Below are 27,995 nucleotides of genomic sequence, written 5' to 3' on the forward strand. Positions count from 1 at the left end.
CACTTCCATAACCAAGGAACATTGTAACCCTGAACTACGTATGAAGCATGAATGTGCAAGGAGAGTTTATGATGGAAAAAAGTTTTTTTTTTGCTACTGCATGATACTCCAGCAAGTGCTTTATATCGGTTCTAGTGGAACAAGTTATGGAGTAGTACATTTGAACTATGAGAAATGAAAAAAAAATAAAATCCGTAGGCCATACCCCATGCATTAACCATCTCTGTATGCCATGCTCTGTATAGTACTAAACATGAGCCCCAAGATGTAAAATCCTCAGAGACAGAGATTCATCTCAGAGCAAGCACTTTCACTCATTTATAGATTTGCATTTATAAATATGCATAGCTTTTATACTGGAAAAGAACTTCTTACATGCACTGTAGACTTGGAAAATCATTCAGTGGTGCAGCAGTAGTGAAATAAATGGCTAAATATAGCAGGAGATCAATGCAATCTTCCATAAAGCGGGGAGATAGTGGATTGTAATTGTTCTCCCTTCAACCCTGTTAGTTTTATCATGCAGGACAATTCTGGATATCTGGCTTGATATTTTTAAAATTAATAATAAAAAAAAAACACAACAAAAAAACAAACATGAAACACGGCTTTAACCCTGGAAATACCTTTTCCTAAAAGGATTGTCCAGAATCAGAATACTATCGGTAGGACAGACATCATCATCATACCTGTGGGGATCCAAACCTGAGCACTTTACCTCCAGATGTAATACCCACTGCTGGTTTGGAGTCAAACCTTTGAATTTATGAATATATTGACCACTAGGTGGGACCATTTCCTAGGCAAAGGGGGTGTGCCAAAGCACAGGCTGTCACTGGACAGAGTCACCCACAACTAGTAACACCCCGATACAAAGCTATAATAGGAATACAGGGAAATGGCACATCACAGAGCTAGAAGAAAAATACTCTAGAATTATTTACCATAACGGATATGCGCTGACAGTGCCACTTTAACAAAAATGCAAGAAAAAAAAAAAAAATGGATTCACTGTATGCCCTGAACAGGAATAAATTCAGCACTGTGGATAGTTTTATTAATGAAAACCTGAAGCAGCAGCAAGCCTATACAGCTTCCATAGAAATTCTGAATACATTCTTTGTAGAAAGTAACTAAAAGAGCAAGTATGAATTGACAGCAATTTACCTCCTAAGGTGGAATTTTCCTACCACAAACTGAATCATACAAAAGGATTGAGAGAACGAGACAAGTACCATTAATCTGATATCAATGCAGCATGCCAGCAATGACAATTACCTTTGGTTTATCTTTCCGTATCAAACCGAGGTCCTTCAAGCCCCATAATGTACCATTTACTAGTGAAGCAATATGAGTCGCTCCTGTACCAGAGGCTCTTAACTACCACACAAGACACGGGAGAGTGAGCCATTCGCTAGGTCACATGGGGTTATTTATTTAGATTCTTTTCTTCTACTGATCCTACTAGCCACTCAGTGGGCTAATGCATACCTATGTATACATCCATTAGCATAGTATGGAATGCACAGGATTCATCCTTGGTAAGATTTTTACACAATATAAAAAAAAAAAAAAAAAAAAAAAAAAAAAAAAAAAAAGCACAAATTCTTGAGGATTTCTAACTTGTTGCCTTTGTTGTTATGTGGATTGTATGCATTTGCATACGTTTGTAATATATATTAGTTTACATTGTCAAAGGCTTGAGCCTCAATAAGGCACAGTTTACACTAGTGGTTTTAGGAACATGTCATTCTGATAAGAATAGCACAGTATTTCCTTCCAAAATACAAGGCATTTGGATTCCCCAGGATCCATTATGTGTAATGAATGTTTATTAAAGGGTTTCCAAATACAAAATAAGAAGGAAAGAAAAAGAAAAAAGGAACACAATATAAACAAACAGAAGGTGCAAAGGCACGCAGGCCTCCCCGATATGCAAAAAGCCAAGGGAGAACCCGCCAGTGCTACAAGGCAAAATACACTACCAAGAGTGCGAGGACCTAGGTATACGGAACCCTAAAGGTAACAACTTCAGATAGGTATAAGACAAACAAACAGACAAGGGAAAAACACAAAGGGAATAGAAACCAGGAAGATGCATGTGGGGGAGGAAAAGGGAAAGGGCAAAAATTGGGGGAGAGGGTAAAGCGGACCAGCAACCTCCTAAGAAAGAAAGAATAGGAAATAGGAGAGTACCTCCAGTTCCCCCAGGATCTATTGTAAGGCTAAGGTCCCACATTGCAGGAATGCAGCTTTTTTATAGCAGATTTTGTTGCGTCTTTTTGAGTCAAAGCCAAGAATGGCTACAAAAGGAATGGGAAATATATAGGAAGTTCTTACACATCTACCTTTTACTCAGTTCACTCCTGGCTTTGGCCAAAAAAAAAATGCAAAAAAATCTGCAACAAAAGAAACTGCGTATACCTCAGCTTCTCTGCACACATGCTGGACATCAAGTGCATGTGCAGTGAACAAGGGATGTACTACCTTGGTTTCATTAGGTCTCCAGGGAAAGCCCGACTAATAAGTCTGATGAGAACAATGGGATCATTCCTGATGGCTTTTTGGTCTTTTTTTTTTTTTTTTTTTACCCACCCCAAGCATGCACTGGCTTACCAATATTTGGGACACTAAATTTGCAATCGGGAGTCAGTGTGCAGGATCATGCACAGACAGGTAAAGCAAAGCCTTTAATATTGTCCTTTACAGAAATGGACTTAAAAAATAAAACCTGTCACCTTTCACATTAGCAGACTAAGGTTCCACTTGAAAGTAACTAATCGAACTGTAAGATCAACAATTCTTACAAAAAAAGGTTTCCATAAGGATTGAGAGAGAACTGAATCCTGCATTCTTCTAAATCAATACAGAACTGATTTTTTTTTTTTTTTTTATTATATTGCTAGGATTTCTTATTAGAGGTTTTATAGCATACATGATCAGTAAAGACATTCTATGGATGTATAGAAAAAAAACTAACGGAGAATAAAGGACACAGACTACAGCCCTGTTCACATTTCCATTTGGAGCCTCTATCAAGTATTTGTCATATTTGACAGGACAAATAGTGCCGCATGTAGTAGTAATAATTTCGTAAAAGCTCTAACTGCACCAATTCTATGGGGCCGAACTGAAAGTCAATGGAGTTCTTCAGATGCCCCCGGTGATCTAGCGCTCAATCTTTTTTCTCTCTTCTGCTCCTGTGATGGAATTTCAAAACACACAGGAAAGATGAATATAATGAATGTGAATAGAGACGAGTCCATGTGCCGCTACAGAGGGTACAGAAGCCATTACACAGTGTTTTGATGGTAAAGAACAGTGAGCTTTCCAGAAACATACAATAAAAGCCATGTTATAAATGATCTTAGCTATTTATACTTACTGATATCATCTTCATGATACATAACAGAATGAAATGGAACGGCTTTGCCTTTGAAATATCTTTCTGCTGGCTCCACGTAAAATGTGCCTTGAGGGGTTTTAATAAATCCTTCAAATCTACCATTCAGCACAGATCCATGAGACAACGTCCCATGTTCACCTATTAACACAATATAGTGCAATGTAAGCATTATACAAAAATAAACAAATTATATATGTGATCATCATATTTCATAGCCACATGTGTTATATTAAAGCATATATATATGTAACATTAACCAAACTCAAAGAGCAGTCTGATGCTAGGATAACACTTGCGCTTGGGTTTCCATTCTTTAGGTCTGCTTGAGGACCCAAAAAAAACTGAAAAACAATCCTCTTAAAAAAGGTTAATCCGCGGAAACCTGTGAAGACCATCTAATGGGGTCCATCGGTTTCCGCCCGGTTTTCAGGCAGCATAAATAACAGGACTTAATGTTCGGTAACAATGCAGGCTAGAGAAAAAAATCCAACTGCACTGACATCAATGGAGCAGCAGTAAATGATGCAAAAAAAAAAACTAGACTTGTGAGAGGTAGTGAATGGTCCTCTTAAAGCCCAAAATGTTATATTCAAATGTGACAGGTTTTTAGCAGAAATGTGTCCAACTGAAAATATGTTGCATTCAGCTGAATGGGGTGCTACTCATATGGATTTCTTCAATCTCCAGCTAGATAAATGGTTAGTTACATAGTTACAGAAATTCTGCCACATGTGAATATACCCTAGCAATCTTGGTGTGTAAATGGGCAATGTTGGTGCCCATTTACACACAAAGCTCACTAAGTACATTGTATACACAGACTAAGAAGCCTGAAAACTGTAGTTGCTCGGCTGACTGACAGCCAGGCACCCTGCCAGCAGCTGTGTCATTTAACGGTTATTAAAAGGATAAGAAAAAGCAATATTTAATAAAAAAAAAAACTGAACAAACATTTTAGGTAAAAACAAATATACCAAGTTATACTAACTGCAGGGTCTAACAGCAGTGCATGCCTTCAAATCTAGTATTGTGCTAAACAACCGCAGGCCCTGCACTTGGCATAACAATCTATTGATCAGATTGTTTCTTTATTACAATTCTGCACTAATTTCATATTTATCAACACTTACCAAAGAGCTGTCCAGTGTATATGTGAGAGGTATCATAATCTAACATTTCTCCTCCCATTACTAACTTGAAATCAGGAGAAAATAGAGACATATCCCGCTTCATCCGAAGATTGAACTGTCTGCAATATAAAAGAAAAAATAATGAAAGATGAAGCCAGGACAAGGAACAATTGTGATGAGATTCTATATAGGATTGCAATGCAAGAAACATAGACCATTGCTTTTCAATTTATCTAGCACTAGTGATGCCAATGCATCACAATAGGATATCAGCTTCCAGATATAGACAAATTACTTTACACTTTAGGAGCCAGTTGAACACTCCAGGGGCCAGGCTCAAGAACTTCTGTTTAGAGTCGGCTGGATACACTTTCGTATCGCAACATTTCTTAAAGGAAAAATATGTGAATCTGTTTTCCAAGATGTAAATAAAAAAACAATGCCTCAGTTTGTTGCCCTCTAGGGGCAGCCCCCTTAAACATCATGTCCGACTTTTTCAACAAGCCTTAATGCTATGATGCGAGGTTTAGCCAAATCAGTACCCCAGCTGTGAACAGCGCTGTTTCGATCTGGTTGGATCTCCTCAGCACAGCGTAGGGAAAACCAATTTGGCAGAGATGAGATACTTCTAGACTAGGTTCTGGGGATAATATCACTCCTTAAGGAAAACAGATTTGCATAATTTTCCTATAATCCCCCAGTGGAGCGAAAAAGGCTTTTTATAAGTCTCCATACACCTGTGAAGGTGCTCTCTCCTTAAGAGTAACTGCTGAGACCAACCAGCAGCCTCAGTAAGAGACCCTGGGACGTCACAGGTAGTGATGTCTTGTGTCCAATCAGCGGCCTCAGCTGTCACGTGTGGCAGGGAATACCACCAGAAGATAACAATGGATCAGGAGGCCTCGACCGCACTGGAGCACTGGGTAAAGGAGTATGGATTTTCTTTGGCCCATTTTTGCCTGTAGAACCCCTTTAAAAGTATCTTCATAAACCAGCACCAGTTGGGAATTGCAGCCAGTTATTCTAGTCTCAGCCATGAATCGCTGAGATGAGAATAACCCTTTAAGTAGTTACAACTAATGCAACAATTGTGTATCCCTATACAGAAGTGTGTCATACTACAGTGGAATTATGGAAATTATGGTGGGAGGCTAAAACTTCACGTAAAACCTTTAAATTCTCTAATCAAAAATACAAAAACATAGAATGATTAACGCACAGCGGCACTCTACTGCAGGCCAAAGGGCAAGAAGACCAGAACAGAGACTCTCCACTGCTTTTCATATGTAAATGTACTGCTATATATTGACCACACATACAGTATAAGATTTGTTGTGTACAAGAGAAGTGCAAAAGATAATGGAACACTATTGGTGAAGGAAAGGTAGCTAAGATCTGTATATAAGAAAGTTCTTTACAGTTAGGGTAGTAAAACTATGGAAAGCCCTATTCCTAGTGGTAGTATTGGTAAATATGTCCCTAATTAAAATAGACTAGTTACCCATCTAACAAAAGGCATCGAGGGCAATAACCAAATAATGGTGGTTATAGCAGATCTGCTAGGATTCTTTTTATAAATGGTATTTTGAGAAGAAGGGAAAGATCCAAGTACGGTGATTCTGATCACCATATTTCGAGCTATCAAGTATGTAACAGCTGGACGTTGTTTTGCCGTCTTATGTTACCCATTGGTTAAAGATGTCAGAGGAATTTAACATCAAAGCCATATTCCTAGACAAGGACAATTATTATGCAGAGGTTTCTTTATCAAACGGTTATTTGCGCGTCAGAGCTGGCCACAAATTGATGAAGCCAGGAACGCTGGCAGCCTGCAGCTGCTTATTAACCCGCTATGGTGAGGCAGTTTATCTAATGTTTATTGAAATGCCAAGAAAAACAAAAATGGATTAAGCTTCCAACTTTCTTAAAGGGGCTGCACCAAATTTCAATGTCCCCTATCAATGTGAAGGATCTACAGGCTGGGCATGCACTGTGTTGCTCCATTCATTCTCTATGGGAGCGCCAGAGATAGCGAAGAACAATACTGAAACATCAGATACTACTATACAGAATGAACAGGGCGTCATATTCTACATCTGCTGCTTAAACATGACGGGTGAAATAGACCCCTTTCTCAGGATCAGTGGCCGCTCCAGTGGTTAGGTAAGACTAGGCAAGTACTGCTTTCTTATGTTTATGGTCCCACTAGCAGCAGGATTAAAATGAAAAAAAAAAAAAAAAAGTACATCTTTTATATAGTTCTTATGAAATTGACAACCAAAATCTGCGGACAAAACTTCAATAACATAAAACCGGACACGATTTTTGCCCAGTGTGTCCCCAGGAGTAAAGCTTTTCTTTTTACCTTTTCAGATTGGAATACCACTGGGGACCAAGTACTCCTGCAATTTTTTTGCCATTGGTGGCTGCTAACCTAGTTTTTAATACAGACTTTAAAAGGCACTGAATAGCAGAAAGTTAGTGCGTCAAGACGATTTTACTTACATCAAGAATAGCAGGATTATTAAAGTCTACTGCGAGTGTATCAGACAATCGTCACTCACCAACAAAGCCAAAGCGACCCACAATACCGTATTCACAGCTCAATTGTAAATTCACACAATTCAGATTTCTGGCCGGCAAATCTGACAGCATTTTATTAAAGTATTTGCAGTAGAAATCCGAGGCCTATGCTGAGATTGCAGCCAGAGAGGTGCAGTTTAGCGTAACATGTATACACACTGGGATAAGCCCCATTCACTAGGTTTTATCTGCTGTTTTTTTCTTTGGAGAATCCTCAAGTATAAGATGCAGGATTTAATTTCCTCACCACAGAAAACAAACCACCAGAGCGTGTGAATAGGGTTACAAAGACCCCCAAATGGAGGCCTCATGAAATATTAACTTCAGCATCCCTTTAAATGACAAATTATCATATCTGCTACGGCTGTTCATGTTCTTGTTAATAAAGATGACACTTTTAAATTGGTGCGAGTCTGACATGTCATACCTAGTGCTGTGTTTTATTCAATAACCCAAAAGTGAATTCACTCAATTATAACAATACCAATTGCCGACACAGCACAAACACCTTGGGCAAGCAACAAAGCATAGCCTCTAGCCCTTACAGATGTTCCATTAACATGCTAATTCACTGTATATTCACTGGGGAGATGGCGGACCAGATACCTTATAAGACTGAAATAACAGTTTGGGCTTTTATGTTAATTCACAATTCTCCAAAAGGAATAATTAACTCCAGAGGAGTCCGATGAATATCGCCATTGTAGCTGCCAGATGTAGTTTTTGGAAACGTAACAGTTAAATGTGGACTCCAGGCAGATAGAAGTGTAACCGATCTCTGTAATAAACAGGCAAGCATCCAGACAATTATTAAGCCTTCCGTAAACACTCAAATATAGACATAGAAGCTACAATTACAGAGTGCCTTGCAACTGAAAAGAGCAAGGAGCTGGAGGAATTGAGGAGTCCCCGAGTCTTTCTTCAGTGTTATCCCTCTCATGTCCTGCCGTTCCAGATTACAGTTACAATGCTCCAAGGTATGGCGTTACGCCCCACAGAAGCCCTCTTCACAGCAGGAGAATATTTCACAATCTACAACCCAGCAGAAAGAGCAACACTCGCTGCTGCCATCTCCTCCCAGCAACACGGCATCCATCATATTTATATACAGGCCAGCAGAGACTGTCAAAGGGTGAGAAGCCGTAATGAAAACATGTACAAATAGGTTCAGGCCAAACATTATTTAGGAGACTGGCTACGTTTTATTGATTTGACTTCAAAAGGTCAATGAAAACGCTTTCAGAATTACCTTTGGACATTCCATAAAAAAAATTATAATTGAAAAATTGAAAACGTGCCTTAAGTAATCTCTCTTCCATGGAAACTGATATAAAAAGGAAAAAAAATCTGGGGCAGATGTGTTTTCACAATCACATTATCAATTTTAGATTTCACAGTGATCATAGATAGAATATTGTGGTGCCCAGAAAACCTAACTAAACAGAACATACTAATATTAGGTAGTCAGCAGCAGATCTGAAAAAAGAAAAAAATCTGAGGATACACGAATAGTTATTGCTGTAAACCTGCCATTGCATCATGGAGTATAGTCTTATGATCAGTGAATGCCGGCACACAGCTTGCATGCCCCCTTAGATTGGAACTGAATCCTTACATGGACTTAGGTGAATAAAATATCCCCATTCTTCCACCTTCTTGATGTGCAACCTGCTTTGCAGTGATTGTTGGAGACCCATTGATTTTAGCAAGAATGACCCATCTAATATGTTTAGATACTCATACACAGTAACATGTATGTGCGTCTTACATCATCCCATGTACAGAGATAAGCCGGATGAACTTTGGACACTTACTGCCAGACAAGTCTGGCAATGGGTCACTCATTTCTACACATATGGCAGGTGTCTGAGGAACAAAAGTTCAGGCAGTTGGGTTTCAACATGACCAATTTTTTTTTTCCTTAAGGTAGGTAAGCTGTCAATTTTTCATTTCACATTGAAAACACTTGTATGGAATGGTTGTCCACCAAAAGAACAGCAGCTTTCTAATAGCAGGGTTTCCCAACTTTTTTTTTTAGACTTAGGGCACCCTGGGGGGGGGGGGGGGGGGAATGAATAAAATTTCTTCAGGGCACCCCTACCAAATTATCTTTACCAAAAGACAAAAATCTCGTAAAGACGCAGATAAGGTTAAAAGTTGTACGTGCTCATCTTCTCAACCAGCGTGTCATGGCCACCTCAAGATTTTCTAAGGCACCCCTGTTGGGAATATCTGATCCAATATGTATGGCCAGCCCTACGAGGTATAGTCAGGGATGACAACGTCTGTAAAGCACTGCAAATTATTCTGCCACTATAAAAAGTCAAATAAATATATGATGCAATGAAAGAAATCTTTCATTTTTTAACTCATTAACTTCCATGATCACACATTGGGGATCGGGTACTTTAACTCGCCTACGAACACCATCTGTCATTGAGGAACAGAAACAGGACATTCACGTGCTCCAGCAAGATGTCACAGTGATAGGAAACCTAAACTGATCATGCAGCTGATGTGCATGCATTGCCTTGCACACACGAGGTCATTTTCACAGTGCAGTTCCCGTATTATTGGGGGGGGTGGGGGGCAGTTAATGGGTTAACCGCCAGCTCCCTGACCTTCTCAACATTGCAATATAGTGTTGGGTGTGGATATCTCATGAATAAAACCTTATGGCTCTCTCTAGGGCTATGCTGCTTTGACTAGAATTACCATTAACACTCTAAATATACAAATATTCGAACAGCGGTAAAAATTTTCATATAAATTCATACAATATCATTTTCCAAGGACTACCAAGACTGATAAAATTATATACATAGGATAATACCTTGGCTTCCTATTAGCTGTGGATAATTGTACTTTTAAGTGGCCAAGTCTTAAGTATTGAGAATAATAATAATTTTATACTAAATATCTTCAAACATATGCAAAACGTTACTGCTATTAACATCAAATAGCGGCACTTAAGTAAAAGACAGAGTTTTAATTTGAATATAATTGTACAGCGTTTCTTCAGAAATCTCATTTACCCAAGCTTATATCCTGGTGGAATTGGTAAAAATCACAGGGTTGCCTGCAGGAAAACAACTTCATTTTATGTACGTGTATTGTCATTCCCCAGAGCCTTGTCATGTAGTCTCCCTTTAGGATTGCTCTGGTGAATGAATATTCTCATCTAGTTTTTTTTTTTTTTTTTTTTTTTTTAAGTTTATTTTCAAAAGAGACACAAAAAAAAACCTTCCTAAGAAATCTAATATTTAACCTATTATGGGCCAAATTTACATGGTTTCTAAAACATGCAGCACCAACAGAGACATGACCATTGCAGCCAACCACTGGCCTCATCGGTACACTGAATAGAAACACTGGTCTAAGGTCCCAATTTTCTATGATCTTAGACAATCTTGGCTATAAAATACTTTGTTTGGATATGTTTTTATATTTTCATATTTGTGTTTTGTGGGAAATTAATTTTTTCATTGCAGATTTGTATGGTAATGTTAGTAGACAAGCTAGCTTCGATATAAATTATGTTTGCGAATGTTATACTATGGTTATGTGTGTAGTTTAAAAGGGGCTCTATCAGCAAAATTATGCTGTATGAGCCCCACATATGCGTGAATAGCCTTTAAAAAGGATATTCAGGCACCTTTAATGGTATTTTAACACCCCCCACCCCCAGTTTTAAAATAAAACCATGAAAACATATATGTAAATCATACTTATCGTGCACGGTGGGCGGTGATGCACAGTCTGACATCTTCTGCTTCTTCCTCTTCTTTCGGCGACAGGCTCCGGTCCTGGCTCTTTCCCGGCTTCATCATCTTGTCTTCCGGAATGAAGTTCTCGAGCGTACTGCACATGCGCAGTACAATTGCATAGTTCTAAGGGTTACTTAGAACTACAACAAAAAATGGCGCCGGCACAGTAGTGCCCCGGAGGGAGCAGTACTGCGCACTCGCGGGATTTGAACACAACCCACCGAAAGAACAGAAGATCAAGGCGGGGAAGAGCCAGGACAGGAGGACGTCGCTGGAAGAAGAAAGAAGAGGAAGGCGTGACAGCAAGATGACGTCGGACAGTGCAGGACCGCCCAGCCTGCACGAGTAAGTATCATTTGAATAAACTTTTCAGGGTATTATTTTAAAACAGGGGGGTTAAAATAACACCAGCGCCTGAATAGCCTATCTGAAGGCTATTCAGGCATATGTGGGGCTCATACAGCATAATTTTGCTGATAGAGCCCCTTTAATGATCTGCTGAACTACACAGAGGAGGTAGAGCATTGTAGGGCACATTATGCTGAGAACCATCACAGCTTAGATAGATGGTGCGATAGATGCTGTTTTTATAAATATGCAAATGAAGATCAAGAGCAATGGGGCATGGCAGAGCCTCACGTAATCCCTGACTGATTTCAACATCCTGATCCTTTTGTACTCAGGAAGATGCTATCCAATGAAGTCTGGCAGCAGTGTACTTCAATGGCCCTAATGAGAGTATGTGCACCCTTACCAGAAAGAATGAGTTGTTAAGTGGGAGACATCCATCTTGAGCTGCACGTACACAAACCTTGATGATATCAATGTGCGCTCTGTACCAGTCCATTTTACGTAGTGAGCCCAGGCTGCAAAATGGACAAGAATAGGTCTTGCTCACAGCCTCCTACAGGGACCCATGATAATAAATTGGGGTGTGTGGGGCTTTAAACTCCATTTGTGTGAACGGAGCCTAAGGGTGTGTTCACATCAGCTCTGTTTAAAGAACGGACTAAACAATAAAACAGATCATTGTGCCGACCAATAACAGCAGATCCTGAGAGACCCCATAGAGGATAATGGGTCCTTTTGCATCTGTTTTCTGGATTACATCACCAAACAAAGAAGTTGGGCTTGCAGAACTTTTCTGTGTGCAATTTCAGGCGGATTCTGCACTCCAACACAGATGTGAACATAATTTAAGGTGAATGAACAAAATTTGGAATAAGATCCAAGATAAGGCTATATTTTAGTGAATTGGAGTTCGTTTACCACAAGCCCATTATATTTTTATTTTAGGCTGTGATTCATAAAATCTATTACTTAAAAGGGGTTCTCCAGGCAAAAACTGACAAACCCTTTTCATTTTTAAATGAGCAAGGGGCAGTGAAAAAAAATAAAATAAAATTCATACTCCCCTTTCTATGGTGCCCTGGTGCCACCCAGTGTAGTTTGGTCTTCTCGGTCCAGTGTTGACGTGCCGTGGAAGTGCCCGCCACATGTGACTGCTGAGGCCAATCAGCGGCCTCAGCGAAGGACAGGCGTTATCACTTCCTGTGACATCACGAGTCTCTTCCTGAGGCCTGGTGAGACTGCTGAGGCCAATCAGCCCCTTCCGCGGAAGGGATCTATGATGTCCCAGCCATTGAGTAGCTTCACTTTGAGAAGACACTGGAGTAGAAGGAGTGGACCGTGTTGGGAGGACAACGGAGCACCAGGGACATTCCAGTATGTTTTTTTTTTCCCCCTCACCTCTCCCTGGCCTACAAAAAAAATAATTTAATTGCCTGGACAACCATTTTAAGCTGCCAGCACTGGGATTTCTTGGATGCGAGTTATACCGTACCAACCAATTATTAAAACAATAGATATTGATATTGCAGCCATCAGGGATACAGAATACTTAGACATTCATAATGTAATCTGTAACCTTTAGATGAAATGTCACTTACTAGAGAGTAGTCTGCATGAGGTGTTAAGAAGGAATATAAAATTTGCCAGTCTCACATATACAAGTTGACACCAGGCACTGAGCGCTACTGGCAAGTCAGTTTATATGCAGTTCATGCTTTTGTCTCCACAGTATCCAATCACCCGCTGCCTGAATATACATTGTACACCTTCAAATCACACGCCAGAAATATATAAAAATAGCGCCGTGTTGCTAATGCAATTCCAGGAAAAAAAAATGACATAAGGAATGCCTTTCATGTCCTGTAAGATAGGGAATGTTATACTCCGTAGCAAAGCTGATGGTGCACTGTATCTTCTCCCAACACAGAGGTATCGCCGTCAGTCAATTTGGCTACTGATAACACTATACTGTCAGAGGGGCCAGCCCTACAGTTCAGCGTCATCCCTGGAGGAACACCTCCATTCACAGTACAAGTCTATAAAAGTCAATAGCCGACAGTTTGCTGAGTTCATGTTTTCTAATTTGGATAAAACAATGATGGAAACATTCCTTACTTTTCACAATAAGATCAGCTGGAACACAGCAGTAGTAGACCCTGTGCATACTACCAAGAAGTGTGCAAGAGATTCTTTTCTGAGAAATACAGTTGGATGGCACATTCACAGAGTGACCTCTGAGCGCCATCCGAGTGCATTCTGTTAAGCACTTCCCTCTATGGGCGCTTCCGATCAATTCTGTTCTAATGAAAGGACCTACTCCATTTCCATTGGCATGGAATGGACCATCGAACGTTCCCCCTCGGATGGCATGCTCAGATGTGTGCATGGAGCCATACATTGGACAGCATGGTGGCACTCTTGCCTTCCAGTGCTAGTGCCAAGTAGACAAAGGACAACATCTTCAAGGTGTTTTCATGTTCTTTTGCTTGTGTGGTTTCCTCTGGAATGTGCCAAGTGCTGGAGGGCAGTCAGTCAAACTCTTCTTCATCTTGGTTGTACAGTGAAAAAGGGAAGGGGCTCTTCTGGTCCTGGACCACCAGTTTAACCAAGAAACAACCACAGAATAAATTTGTAAAAGAGTTGGGATCAGCAGATCTTGAACCATTAGGATATGATCAAACAGCATACTTTGGAATGGCATTTCAGATGGTCTTGTGAAATGAGCAGTGGGAAGCCGACGCGTTTTCATGCACCTGTTATTGCCTCCCATTGCATTGAACTAGAGGCAGATTCAGGCAGAATCCACCTCAAAATCAGCTCCACATTCCTCTGTAGGAATATACATTGTTTGGATCCTAAAAGGTAAGTCAAATTGAAACAAGACATCAGTAGGCATCTCTATGGTAATAAACAGTCTCCTATGGCTCTGTAGAACGAACTGTACAAAATCAAGTGAAGATATGGTCCTGTGTATATGGCTTGGTATTCAATCCTTTCCAAATGCTAACAGGCTTTTTATTAATTTCTTCTGCTAAAAAATATCCCATTATCTGAACTCACACTTAAACCACTTCTTAAACAACAAGAACAATCCAAAAAAATAAAAATCTTGCTTTTTTTATTTTCTAACAATCCACCTTGCTATTCTTGCACAAAAGGTGTCATTCTCACTTTGCTATTTTCACAAAATTACAACAAAAGTAGCTAATTGAAAAGGAAAAAAAAAAAAGTGACAAAAGCAGCAAGTGTAAATACAACCTTAAAGGGATTCTACCATTGAAATGAATTTTTTTGGCAATCACAAGTCAGAATAGCCTTTAGAAAGGCTATTCGTCTCTTACCTTTAGACGTGATCTCTGCTGCGCCATTCCTTAGAAATACCGGTTTTTACTGGTATGCAAATTAGTTCTCGCGCAGCGATGGGGGCGGGCCCCAGCACTGAAAATGTGATGGAGGTGTCCCCACTGCTGCTCGAGAACACGCTACAGCGACGCCTCTATCTTCGGCTGAATCCTCCCCTTCTTTCATAGTCTTCCTTCTGTGTCACCTCCGACTCCTGCGCAGTTGGCTCTGCCAGTGAGACAACAGCAGAGCAGAGTGCGCATGCCGGCTGGCTGCCATTTTTGGGAGGCTGCTCCTGTATTGAACTACAAGAGCAAGAGCAGCCTCCCAAAAATGGCCGCCGGCCGGTATGCACAGTTGGCTCTACTAGCGTCTCGCTGACAGAGCCAACTGCGCAGGCGTCGGAGGTGACGCACAAGAAAGACGATGAAAGAAGGGGAGGATCCAGCCGAAGATAGAGGCGTCGCTGGAGCGTGTTCTCAAGCAGCAGTGGGGAAACCCCCATCGCATTTTCAGTGCTAGGGCCCGCCCCCATCGCTGCGGGAGAACTAATTTGCATACCGGTAAAAAATGGAATTTCTAAAGGAGCGGCGTGACGGAGACCACGTCTAAAGGTAAGAGACGAATAGCCTTTCTAAAGGCTATTCCGACGTGTGATCGCCAAAAAAATTCATTTCAATGGTAGAATCCCTTTAAGGTTGTATTTACACTTGCTGCTTTTGTCACTTTTTTTCTTTTCAATTAGATGCTTTTTTGTAATTTTGTGAAAATAGCAAAGTGAGAATGACACCTTTTGTGCAAGAATAGCAAGGTGGATTGTTAGAAAATAAAAAAGCAAGATTTTAATTTTTTGGATTGTTCTAGTTGTTTAAGAAGTGGTTTAGGTGTGAGTTCAGATAATGGGATATTTCTTAGCAGAAATATTCAGGTTGTGTACCCCCTAAACCTAGGTGGTATACACAGAAATCAGTCAGGCTATATACGCTCAATCCAGTTTTTCACAGTATGTAACCCCAAAACCTACCTGGGAGACACAAATTTAGTCAGGCCATATCACCTCAATCCAATTTTTAAAGGGTCTCCCCCCCCCCGAAGGTAAGTGGGAGACACAGCAATTAAGGTAGTCTATATATGCAACATCCAGCTTTCCACATGCTGTACCCCCCAATGCTAAGTGGGAGACAGCCGTTCAGTCAGTCCATATATGTGACATCCAGCTTTCCTCCACTGAACCCCCCAATGCTAAGTGGGAGAAAGCCGTTCATTCAGTCAGGCCATGTATGGTCAAACCTGTTTTTAATGCTGTACCCACCAAAGCTAAGTGGGAGACACAGCAATTCAATCAGGCTATATCAGGTCAATCCAATTTTTAAGTGTCTACCCCCCAAAAGCAATTCAGTCACGCTATATAAGCTCAATCAAATTTTTGAACAATCAAGATCTGCTACCAGGTTTCGGCCATTATCACATACGCAAACATGCCTGGGCCCAGGTGCAGCGGTGAAAACCATATTGCCATATCATCCAGGATGGCATCCCTCACCTCGGAGGCAGTGTGCTGTCTGTCCCCCAAGGCTTCAGCACAGCCTGCTGAGATCTCCCCACACCAGTGTTACAGCGTTTCCAGCTCATAGCTGAGATGGAGGTTGCAGCGCAGGAGTAGGCTTTCAGAGAGGCTTCCCTCAAAGTGGTGGTGGTCTGGACTGCAGTATCAGCACTGTAAACAGTGGAAGATGCAGTGTTGGCAACGCCGGGCGACGATTGTCCTGCATTTGCTTTCTCCCACTGAGCCCAGGGCTTGCCTTCCAAATGACAGCGCACACAAAAGGTAGTAAGGTTGCCCTTTTCAGAGCCCCTACTCCGTTTAGACTTGCAAAGTGTGCAAACTGCACTAAATTTGTCATGTAACTGGTAACACTAGGCACCTCAGTGGCGGTAGTTTGGCCAAGGGGTGCAGCTAGCCTCCTGTGTGACAATGAAATCATCTGCCACTTAGTCATCCTACTCTTCCTCCATCAATATACGCTGTGAAGCGGAGAGGAGTGTGCACTGACTATCCTGCTGAAATGGTTCTGCTCCTATGCCAGACTCCTCAGCGTACAATGCGTTATCCCTGATGGTGATGAGGGATTCTTGCATCACACACAGGAGCGGGATTGTTAAAATCACTAATGCTTCGTCACAGCTGACCCTCTTGGTGAACTTCTCAAAGACATGGAGAGATCTCGCATAAGTCTGGCAACATGGGCGAGTTTTGCATGAGTGGCTAGTACACGGAAAGTCTTTGGCCTTGCTGCCTCTGGACATGCCTCTGCCTCTATCCACCTTTTTTGCTGCTGAGCTTGCATCCACATCTACACTGCTTTCACCCTTAGACATCACCCTAGTCCATGCCTCTGCCTGTAGCCACCATTTTTCCTGCTTAGCTTGCCTCCACATCTACACTGCTTTCCCCGCTATACATCACCCCTGTCCATTTAGGGTCGGTGGCCTCGTCGTCCACCAACTCCTCTTCCAATTGCTCACTCTCCTCTTACTGCAAACTGCACATGACAACTGCATGCCCTGATGGCAACTGTGTCTCATCATCATCACTGAGGATGGAAAATGATGGTTGCAGGTCCACCACCACAAAATCGCCAGGTGATGGCGGATGCTCCAATGTTTGGGCATCAGTACACACAAAGTCGTCTGGTAGCTCCTGGGATTCGGGAAGTGGTTCAACAGAGGAAGAGACAGTAAAAGGACCCGAAAACAGATCCTGGGAGTGGGCAAGAGTGGGATAACACTGTTGGGAAGATTGGGCATGTTGGGAGGAAGGAGGGGCAGACTCTTGAGTATGAACACGACTGCAGGTAGTGGCTGACTGGCTGCTGGAAAAGCAGCTGGAAGCATTATCCGCTAGCCACTAACACCTGTTCCTGGTGCTCGGGCCTGGTATGCATTGTACGCTGCACCCTGCTTAACGCAGCTGTCATATCAGGAATTGTGATGAGCGCATGCTAATGTTTCTTGTCCAGTGGAAAGGATGGGATATGATTTCACATAAGTCTGCCACCCATGGAAACTCATGGTGCAGAAACTGAGGGAGCTGACTTTGATGAACCCTTGGGTTTTGGAGATGGAACTCCATCAAAGTTCTCTGCTGCTCACACACCCTGCTATACGGTATTTAGGGTTTCAGCGTGTGGTGACCTCGCACAACAGCCGGTGCTTAAGGCAGATGTAGGCGTTGCTGGAGTGTATTGAGGCTAGCATCAGGTACTGTAAACTTGCCAAAGTGGGAGCACAAGCGCCGCACTTTAACCAGTAGCTTGTGTAAATTGGGGTAAGTTGTTAGAAACCGTTGCACCAATAATTTGAAAACGTGGGCCATGTGTGGACCGTGTTTCAGTCTGGCAAGCTCCAGATCTGCTACCAGGTTCCGGCCATTATCACATAGGCTAACCTAAAGGGGCTAACACTCTGCTGGTGCAAGGCTCAACTCACCCAAAGTGCAAAAAAAACTCTGCTGGCGCAAGGCTGAACTAAGTTAAAGGGCCTAAAACTCTGCTGGTAAGAGGCTGAAGTTACCTGAAGGGCATCAATCTCTGCTGGTAGCTCAGCTTAAGGGCCTCTAACTTAATTTGGAAGGGCTCAAGTTAAGGGCCAGAAAAGTGAATTTTGGAAGGTCTTACCACATCACACACATCTACAATGACAGTTCAGGGTGGATACTGTTGGATTTCCCATTGCCTATTCCATCTGTGGTTGTCATGGGCAACGTGATTTAAAGGGGTGATTGTTAATATTGCTTTAGCTTAAATTTGGGATTCTGTCCATCCAATTGGGGAAGAAAGAAGGTTTCCAGGTATTTTCCCACTTTGATAGAGGTTTTTTTGAGTGTAGAAAGTGTGTAATTGATAGGCTGTGATGGTGGGGTAAAACTGTGACTTGGGCTTGTTAGATGCCCCCAGGCATGCTTCCCCTTCTGTCCCAGTTGCATTCCAGAGATGTTTGCATCATTTCCTGAAGTGTCATAGTGGACTTGGTGACTCTCCTGAGTCGAATGGTGGGCTCCCCTGAAACGAAGCATTTTTCCCCATAGATTATAATGAGGTTCGATATTCGTTCGAATAGTCTAATATTGAGCGGCTATTCGAAATAAATAATGAATATTTTACTGTTTGCTCATCTCTCTACATGACTAATATTTAAAAGTACCACACTGTGCTTTCCTGATATACTCAACAGGCACATAGGGCTGCATAAAAAAAGTAGGGATCCAGTGACTATACAATTGTGTTAACCCATACTTATCCCCCGTGTAATTTACAAAGCCACGCATGGATTTTATTTTTTTTTTTTTTTTTTAAACAAACAAAAAAAAAACTGAAGGAATTTTGTTTTACGGAGGTGGCTTCTAAAAGGAGAATATAGCGTATTATTATTATGGTGAAGCACATTACACCGCAATGCAGATGTGTAGATACTAGCTCTTGCCATCTGCGTTGTATTCTCTGTTCTTTTGTCCGTCAAAGAACAAGAAAAATGGATAAAAACTCCAAGACTTAAATGAGTGTTTTTCAACTTCATTAGCCCTGAGTTTACATCCATTCCATCAAATCTCTGTTTGTTTAAAAAAAAAAAAAAAAAAAAAAAAAAAAAAAAAGTGGAGTCTGTAGGACTCCTATCCACACAAAATAACAGAAGCTGAAGGAAACCCAAATTTGTTAAACATTAAGTGATCAGAACACAAATGTGAACCTAGCCTTAATGAGAAGAGCATCAGATCTGACCAACTTGTGCTTTTGATACCCCTAATTATTTAGATTTTTTTTTTATTACTATTATGCAGACCTGATATGAATATTGGTGCTGGAATCCCTATAAAGCCGTGCAGCTACAGCTAATGGAGCATCATACTGGAGCGTTTTACATAAAGTTATCTTGTTGAACTGATTATAGGATAATGCAGCTAATAATAGAAAGGCTGTGACCTTAAAACAGCAATGTCAAATCCAGACACTTGCAGGAATCAATTGTAAAGCGTACACAACATGGTAACCGCTTCTATAGTCTAGATGTAATGAATAAAGACAAAATGTTTAGTACAGCACGGCATTAGCAAGTGTTACTGGTCACATACCATGTAGTGCTGGATAAAAAAAATGTAATACAGTAAAATCTGCCAGATCGCTTTAGAGCAACAATAAAAGCTTACAAATACATATGAAACAGGGGAAAGATAGTGGCCTGTTCAATTTCATAGTGTATTATGCAGGTATTATGCCCTAAGGAAATGCCTTCAAGGGAGAATACATTACCTTGAGGAGGCAATGTATAGCTGCACACCAGACAGCCCCAAAGACAAAAAGCAGTCAATACACAAGATAAATGTCTGGAATTGGTTGCTTCACCTGTTTTATTTAAGAACAAGTCTCCACGTTGCGAAAACGCAGAGGGCTTTGGCTGTAACAAAACTATTACAGCAGAAACCGCAGTTTTTTTTTTACATAACCTCCAAATTGGATGGGATTCTGGCTAATACCGTCCACTCATTGCAGAAAAAAAAAAATCTGCAAGGGAAATGCTGCAATTTCAAAAATCATTGTGCTTTTGTAAATGTCATTATAGCTATGGAAACGCCGGTAGAAAGTCCGCAGCGGAGAAAACTGCATATTTCCTGAGCGCGTTTTTCACAGAAAGTCCACAATGCGTTTCCGCAGCGGTCTTTTCTGCAGTGTTTTTTGGCTGCGACTCGCTATATGGGGCTTTAGTCTACAGGGGGTCTCCAACCACTAATCAAAAATTAAAAGATATATAAAAAGGTGTGGTGGATGGTAGAGTAGACTTCAGAGGGATAAGGTCCCAATCCTGTAGATTCAGTATAATAAAGATCCCACTGGACTCACGAAGAATGCTTGAATGTGTATTTACAAGGAGTATACATTGCTTGGTGCAGTGAACGTTTTCGGCCTTTCTTGGCCTTCTTCAGACTCTACAGCATGTTAACACAAAATACAGAAAGCAGAAAAAAACATAAGTGAGAAACACACCCAAACACATGTATATGTACACATATGACAAAGACAATATATAACTATGTACAAAGTTATCACGTTTTCGATGTACAAAATATGATCGAATTCATCTCCATTACAATACCAGGGTCTGAGACCAAGGAGCTACACGATGAGATGCCATTTACTTATACTATGTTGCGATTCTGATAATATTCATAAGCCAGCACGCATGATGTCATCTCATGCTAACTTTATAGGTCCAAGCTCCATCCACATGTTAAAGGACACGACTGTTGACAGCTCATAAAGTCTTATGTCTATGTAATGACAGTCACCTCTATTACAAAAGTGTTTGACCTCTGCATAAGCAATGCCGCCCCTGCTACCTCGTGTCACCCCCTCTACTTCATAGATTGTAAGCTCTTGCGAGCAGGGCCCTCAGTCCCATTGTGTGAAATGACTTTCTTTGTAATGCATCTTTCTGTCTGTATTTGAACCCTACAAATTGTAAAGTGCTGCGGAATATGTTGGCGCTATATAAATAAAATTTATTATTGTTTATTATTAATTATTAATTATTATTATGTTCCAGGATCTTTGTACATAGCTATATATATATATATATATATATATATATATATATATATATATATATATATATATAGTGTCTTTATGTCATATGTGTACATATACATGTGTTTCTCACTTATGGTTTTTTCTGCTTTCTGTATTTTGTGTTAACATGCGGTAGAGTCTGAAGAAGGTCAAGAAAGGCCGAAAACGTTCACTGCACCAAGCAATGTATACTCCTTGTAAATAAAATAGACATTCAAGCATTCTTCGCGAGTCCAGTGGGATCTTTATTATACTAAATAACAAAAATTAAAAGAGGGCAATGAAGAGAGAAGAAGAAAATAAATAAAAAGCATACAATGTCATACTGATTAGAGATGAGCGAACGGTGTTCGATCGAATTGGTATTTGATCAAATATCAGGCTGCTCGAGATATTCGATTCCAATCGAATACCACGCGGCAAACGCACTAAAAATTCGTATCCCCTCCCACCTTCCCTGACACTTTTTTTTGCACCAATAACTGCACAGGGGAGGTGGGACAATAACTACGACAACATAGGCATCGGGGGGGAGGGTGTGTAAAAAAAAAAAAAAAAAAAAAAAAAATCAGAAAAAGTAATTGGCTGGCTAAATCAGATGACCTCCACTTTATACGAATGGTGGATTTCAGATTCGGTTCATATGAGACTGTGAACTATGTGACTGTGAGACAGGGATAGATGTACTGGCAGGGTTAGCTAGGAATTAGCTTTATTTAGGTAGGAATGTTACTCAAACAGCTCTTTGGGGCTCTATCTCGTGGCAGCCCATTATATGTTAGTCGGGATCCCTGTCAGCTTGCGTTATGCGGGAGCTGACTTTCTTATAGGAATGCATTGACCAGCGTTGATTGGCCGAATGCCATACGGTGTACAGCATTCAGCAAATTAACACTGGTTCTGCCGGAGAAGGCGGAGTCTAAGATGGGTCCACAGCAGTCTCCATTGTGGTCCGATCTCAGGTGTAGCAGAGCTCAGCGCACGGCCAGCTCTGCTGCATCTCAGGTGTAGCAGAGCTCAGCGCACGGCTAGCTCTGCTGCATCTCAGGTGCAGCAGAGCTCAGTGCGCGGCCAGTTCTGCTGCATCTCAGGTGTAGCAGAGTTCAGTGCACGGCCAGCTCTGCTGCATCTCAGGTGCAGCAGAGTTGAGCGCACAACTCTGCTACACCTGAGATGTAGCAGAGCTGTGTCAACTCTGCTATACCTGAGATCGGACCACAATGGAGACTGCTGTGGACCGATCTTAGACTCTGCCTCCTCACAGACGAGCCTCCGGCAGAAGCAGCGTTGACTGGCCGAATGCTGTACTCTGTATGGCATTCAGCCAATCAACACTGGTCAATGCATTCCTATGGGAAAAAGACAGCTCCCGCATTATTAGTGGCGTAATACAGGGACTTGGGCATGTTAGATGCCCCCAGGCATGCTTCCCCTGCTGTCCCAATTGCATTTCAGAGGTGTTATCCTCATTTGTTGAGGTGTCATAGTGGACTTGGTGACTTTCCTGAACCGAAGAGTGGTTTCCCCTGAAAGGAAGCTTTTTTTCCCCATAGACTAGAATGGGGTTCGATATTCGTTCGAATAATCAAATATCGATGGGCTATTCAAAACGATTATCGAATATTTCACTGTTCGCTCATCTCCAATACTGATCTGTTGTCCTCCGGTCCCAGCCACAGTTTCCGAACTCTCATTAAAACCACTGGCAGCCATGTGGCTGATGCAACCAAAGACTCGCTTTAGTCGCGTATCACTACCAGCTGCATGTTACCTCTTAAGCCCGCAGTGGCCATGATGTCATAAGACAATTGATGCTTTCACTGGCGTGTGAGAACCAGAGACTGCAGATAGAAACTCCTTTCCTGCCCTTTAATTTTAGTTTTAAGGCCAAAAAAAGCCCTTTATCTACATGGAATACACCTTTGTGCTACACAATAGTTAACGAGGGAAGATTTGTCATGAGGGAAATTTTTAATGCCAGTTTTTGGAGTTTGCATTGCTGTAATTTTTCAAATTCATCAAATATCAAGCAATGTTTGTATACTTGGAGTGTCCTGAAACGTTATTCCTTTTTCAAAGTCACAGCCTTACCGGAATGACAATCTGGACAACATATTTGTTACTTGCAGCTTTTTAATAGTTGTACAGACAGTTAACCAAGCCAATATTCCCACCCAGTGTGTAAAATAGTAGCGGGTAGTGTAAGAATGATTCTGCCATGTGTGTTGAATTCAGGCCTAAATATGCAGCCTATGGTGCAATCAGCCATTAGCTACATAGAGTTTGTGGCAGTACTAACAAGTAGAGATGAGCGAGTACTGTTCGGATCAGCCGATCCGAACAGCACGCTTGCATAGAAATGAATGGACGTAGCCGGCACGCAGGGGGTTAAGCGGCCGGCCGCCGTCAAAGTGGAAGTACCAGGTGCATACATTCATTTCTATGGAGCGTGCTGTTCGGATCGGCTGATCCGAACAGTACTCGCTCATCTCTACTAACAAGTAGTCTTATTGGCAACTCCGAATACAAGACCCTTACGTCACTAGCGAACATCTGCATAGTGCCTCTTATTCCAGTGAGGACTGTCCTATCTAGGGTATGAGGATAACCCCGAGATACCAACAGACACCGTAGTGTTGCAGGAGAGTTGTACAGGTTTCTCCACATGCTGATCTCTGTCATTATTGTCTTGTCAGATCCTTCTAATAAAAATAAATTGCCCAAACCCCGCAATACCTTTGGAGTAATAAAGAATAAGTGTTATACCTGTGTCATGTTAGTGCTTAACTAAGGGAAATTCTGAATTTTCCTTTATGCATCAATGGCTGCCAAGAGGCCAAGTAATAACATTGGTGACCAATACAGATTTGCTAAACCGATACTATAAAGTATGTTATTCAAGAGCAAAACTAAAATACACATATTTAAAAAAGACACACAAGATATCACAGCTCTGCTAGTAAAGAATGAAAAAAAGACTGTAAATAAGCAAGCAGCCTGCCTCTCCCTTATGAGAATGACGCCATACACGCTGATCTGCATAGGTTTATAAAATGCCAAACATGTTTAGGTCAAAATGAGAGTGTGCTAATTACGCAGTGTAAAGAGAAAATCCATTATTCAGTCTGTGTACATAAGAATCAGGATCTGTGTGGATGGGATCAAAAATTGCAGACTAAAAACAGAACTAATCCACAGTGTATGGAATAAATACACAACTGGTAAGACCCAGTATATACAAAGCACGATAACACAATTTATAGCTAGGCATCAAGTCACAGAATGTGACATAAGCGTTCTTAGGAATGGGTTTTAACATTGCAGGGAAAAAAAAAAGAAGAAGAAAAAAAGACCCTTCAAGCTTAATCCGCAAAACAATGTGTAGCTATGAGATTGCTGCTGGTCAGACAGTCTGCTACGTGGAAGCTTCTCACATGTGCACACGACGAGAGCTGGAACACACTGTACCAGGCACAACAGTACAATCTCTAGAGGCCTCATTTTCTAGTGTATGTTCTGCTCAAAGAAAGGAAGAGAAAGGGTCAAAAATTAAACGAGACGTCCACAGGACAGAGACATTACCAGCCAAGAGGTCACAGACAAAAACTGTCACAAAAGGAGGATTGTGACATGAATAAATCTCTTAATAATGCACCTGCCAAATGACTGATCACCTCCTTTATTTCCTAGGAAACCTGAAAAATCAGGTGTCACTGCAGTTAACCCATGGTGTAATATGGGAGCTCAAAGCTCAAATACAACAATGTTCCTGAACGTTTCATATAGCTGACAATGTGGGACCCCAGACTGTGTCACTAGCGGAGAGCAGATATCAGAACAATTCTTGTTCTGCGAGACTTCAGCCCAATCATGACTGAATGGCATGTAAGATAATGTATAAGGCTAAGTTCGAACAGCCCTTTTTGAATTGCTGTAATGCCTAGCACAGTTATGATGGATGTCAGCTGCAGAGTTTCTCTAACCATCTTACGCTAGGATGAGAACCGTGTTGGGGGTTACAGCTCTACATGTCTGCTGGGGGACCCAAAAAATGGAAACCCAATACGCTTAAAAAGTGGTTACCTGCAGACCCCACAGACTATAATGGGATCTGCTAGGTTTCTGCCTAAAAAATGCGGAGAGATAAGTCTCTTGCCTTAAAGGGGTATTCCCACGTCGCATACTCACCAGTCTTCGTTGCTGTAAAATCTTCTGTCTTCCTGCTTTGTTGCGTCATTGGTGGGCGGGGTTACATATGCAAAGCCAGCGGCGAGATCCGCCTCTCTCTATTACAGCGGATGCCAGGTCTGTATTCGCATTGTGAAGGCTAGACTGGTCTCATCATCTATGAGCGTGCACGCAGGGCCAGCGGCATCTCGCCGCTTGGCTTCGCATATGTGAATACAGACCTGGCATCCGCTGTAATAGAGAGGCGGATGCCGGGGACGGTTAGATGCCGGCACAGATGCCTGCAACATCGCTATGCTCCTGCCCAGCATGAAGCCAGCAGCAGCAGGAGCGATGCTGTTATTCCACTTATCCTCTCTCCCTCCCCCCCCCCCCCCAAGCGGCCTCTTCCCCCCAAAGGGTAAACTACACCCCCCCCCCCCAGGCTCGCTCCCGTGCACTTAGCCTCTCCTCCCTCCCCCCTCAGAGCAGCAGATACATCACTTGATCTATGACCAGATAAGTCAAGGGATGTGTTAAAAAAAAAAAAAAAAAAAAAAAAAAAAAAAAAAATGAATAAAGTGATATAGTGGGCAAACAAAGCAGTTTTGCTGAAGCAATGTATTTACGAACAGTCTTACATTCACATTAACAAGCAGTATAGATAGGATCCTTGTGATGGGACAACCCCTTTAATCAGCCGCCAATGAATACAACCATGTATGAAAGAACTTTCTATGGCCTGGGACTTCTCAGAAACCCAATCAATCTCCGAGCTGCCAGTGCTCTCACTAAATTCAGCTATATCTCACCACTGGCTTTGTAGTACGGCTCGGTTTATATGGCCAGTAATGATGTACAGCTGAAATTAGCTGAGTTCAGAGGTGAAAGCACCAGCGGCTCGGGGACTCAAAAGGCGCTATGGCTGCATCAGGTACATCTTGTAACACTGCACTATGGCTAATGCTTATTTTAATTTATTTTATTTTATATTCATTGTGCCAAAATAGGAGTTGAATGGTCAAATAAGATGACCATGATACATTCACTATTAGAAGCTTATTTTAGAAAGTAATACTGCAGCCGTAAACCGCTACATATCAAGTGTCTATAAAACATAGGCAATATTCTAACATGAATGAAATATCAAAGGACTGCACAATCCATCGGGGAATGCCACATTGTATAATAGAAGAATGCTTGCTAATTACCATATTACTGTACTTAAATTGTTCTAGGACTATAGCAAGATCCCAATCAAAAAAAATAAGGAACGCTACAAAACTCTCAGTTCAGCCTTTTTCTTTTTCTTCAACCTATATAATACATTAATGAGAAGAGCGAATAAGAAATCAGTCCATTACAAATCAGATGAAATGGGGGCTTTGATGTAAAATGCGCTCTGCGTTCCCTCACCTGATTAGAACACATGACCTGATCTAGCCTCATCTCTACAATGCAGCGGCGCTCTAATAATGATCGGTCTGATCAGACGATAGTGAGCTGATTAAACACATCTTGATAAGGTGTCTGTCACTACGTGCATTTTAGTACAGTGCAGATTAAACAATGTCAAGGTGACCGAGTACAATTTACTCATTTATAGATATGAAACTGAACTGAATCTTAGAGAGAATGACATAGTAATATATGGGGTTAATCCGCTAAGGCCCAGGCTAAATGTCTAAGTGTAAATATTGCCATAAAAACACTGATACCTAATTTGTTGGCGCTGTGGCTCGGAGGAGGGGACTCTTTTGCACATTTTCTGGGAATGTTCTAAGCTGAACCATTTTTGGGATGGTATCCATTGGGTGATCAGCCAGGTTTTTCAGGTCCCCATCCTTTATTCGCTGGCCCCCTTCCTGCTCCACCTTTCAGATTACGCCCACCATGCCTACTGCAAATCTTCCTTGCGACACATGATTAATTGTGCCAGAAATTGTATCCCAGCACTCTAGAAATCGCCCAATTTGCCTTCTCTCCGCCACTGGATTCATAAATTGGAGGACATCCAAGGCATGGAAGGTCTCACCACCTCTCTCAGAGACGCGCAAGGGACTTTCTTGGACGCCTGGACACTATGGATTCTCAAACGTTTGGATTGTTAAGTTTCCCACCTTGACCAAGTCCCATCACCAGAAAAAAGGCAGAGATCAGTGGTATATAAACTCCCTGCTCTTATTCTCAGCATTATTTCCACAAGGCCATTTGTTTCAGGATCATGCAGATAATAAATGCAAACTGTGTGGGCAAAATGATCATCTGTCTACTTCTATATTTTTGGTGTAGTGTTTCTTTAAAATGTATAATCTCAAAGGCTATCGGCATTCTACTCCAGGTACTTTATCAGCTACTATCATTTCCAAGTAGGCTGCCGCAATGAAACTTTGGAGGATCTTGTTAAGAACTCTGAGTGACCTGCGTTTCAAACTACAAGTACAGCAGGTAGAAGAGAAAAAAATACACATCTAGTTCTTGCTGTGTAGTGTGGGTGTGAAATTTTTATGTAGCCAAACTCTCAATAATTCACAAGTCACTTAAAACTGCAAAACAACATCAACGTTCTTGCTAGCTCTAAGCAATAAACAAGCTACATGAATCATCTCCATATGATTGCTTCCATTAA

At 41.5% G+C, this 27,995-nt stretch overlaps 1 protein-coding gene across 1 annotated transcript in view; it reads right to left on the reverse strand.

Moving 5' to 3' along the window:
* Window positions 1-27,995, reverse strand: part of ADAM10 (ADAM metallopeptidase domain 10) — a 127,779-nt gene that overhangs the window by 45,537 nt on the left and 54,247 nt on the right. Inside the window, exons 3-4 of the mRNA XM_075273509.1 lie at window positions 4,537-4,655; window positions 3,386-3,544 (exon numbers count right to left, since the gene is read on the reverse strand). Of these exons, the coding sequence (XP_075129610.1) occupies window positions 3,386-3,544; window positions 4,537-4,655 (278 nt within the window). The remainder of the gene's footprint in view (window positions 1-3,385; window positions 3,545-4,536; window positions 4,656-27,995) is intronic.

Source organism: Leptodactylus fuscus, chromosome 5 (genome assembly GCF_031893055.1).
Source record: "Leptodactylus fuscus isolate aLepFus1 chromosome 5, aLepFus1.hap2, whole genome shotgun sequence".
Classification (NCBI taxonomy): Eukaryota; Metazoa; Chordata; class Amphibia; order Anura; family Leptodactylidae; genus Leptodactylus; species Leptodactylus fuscus.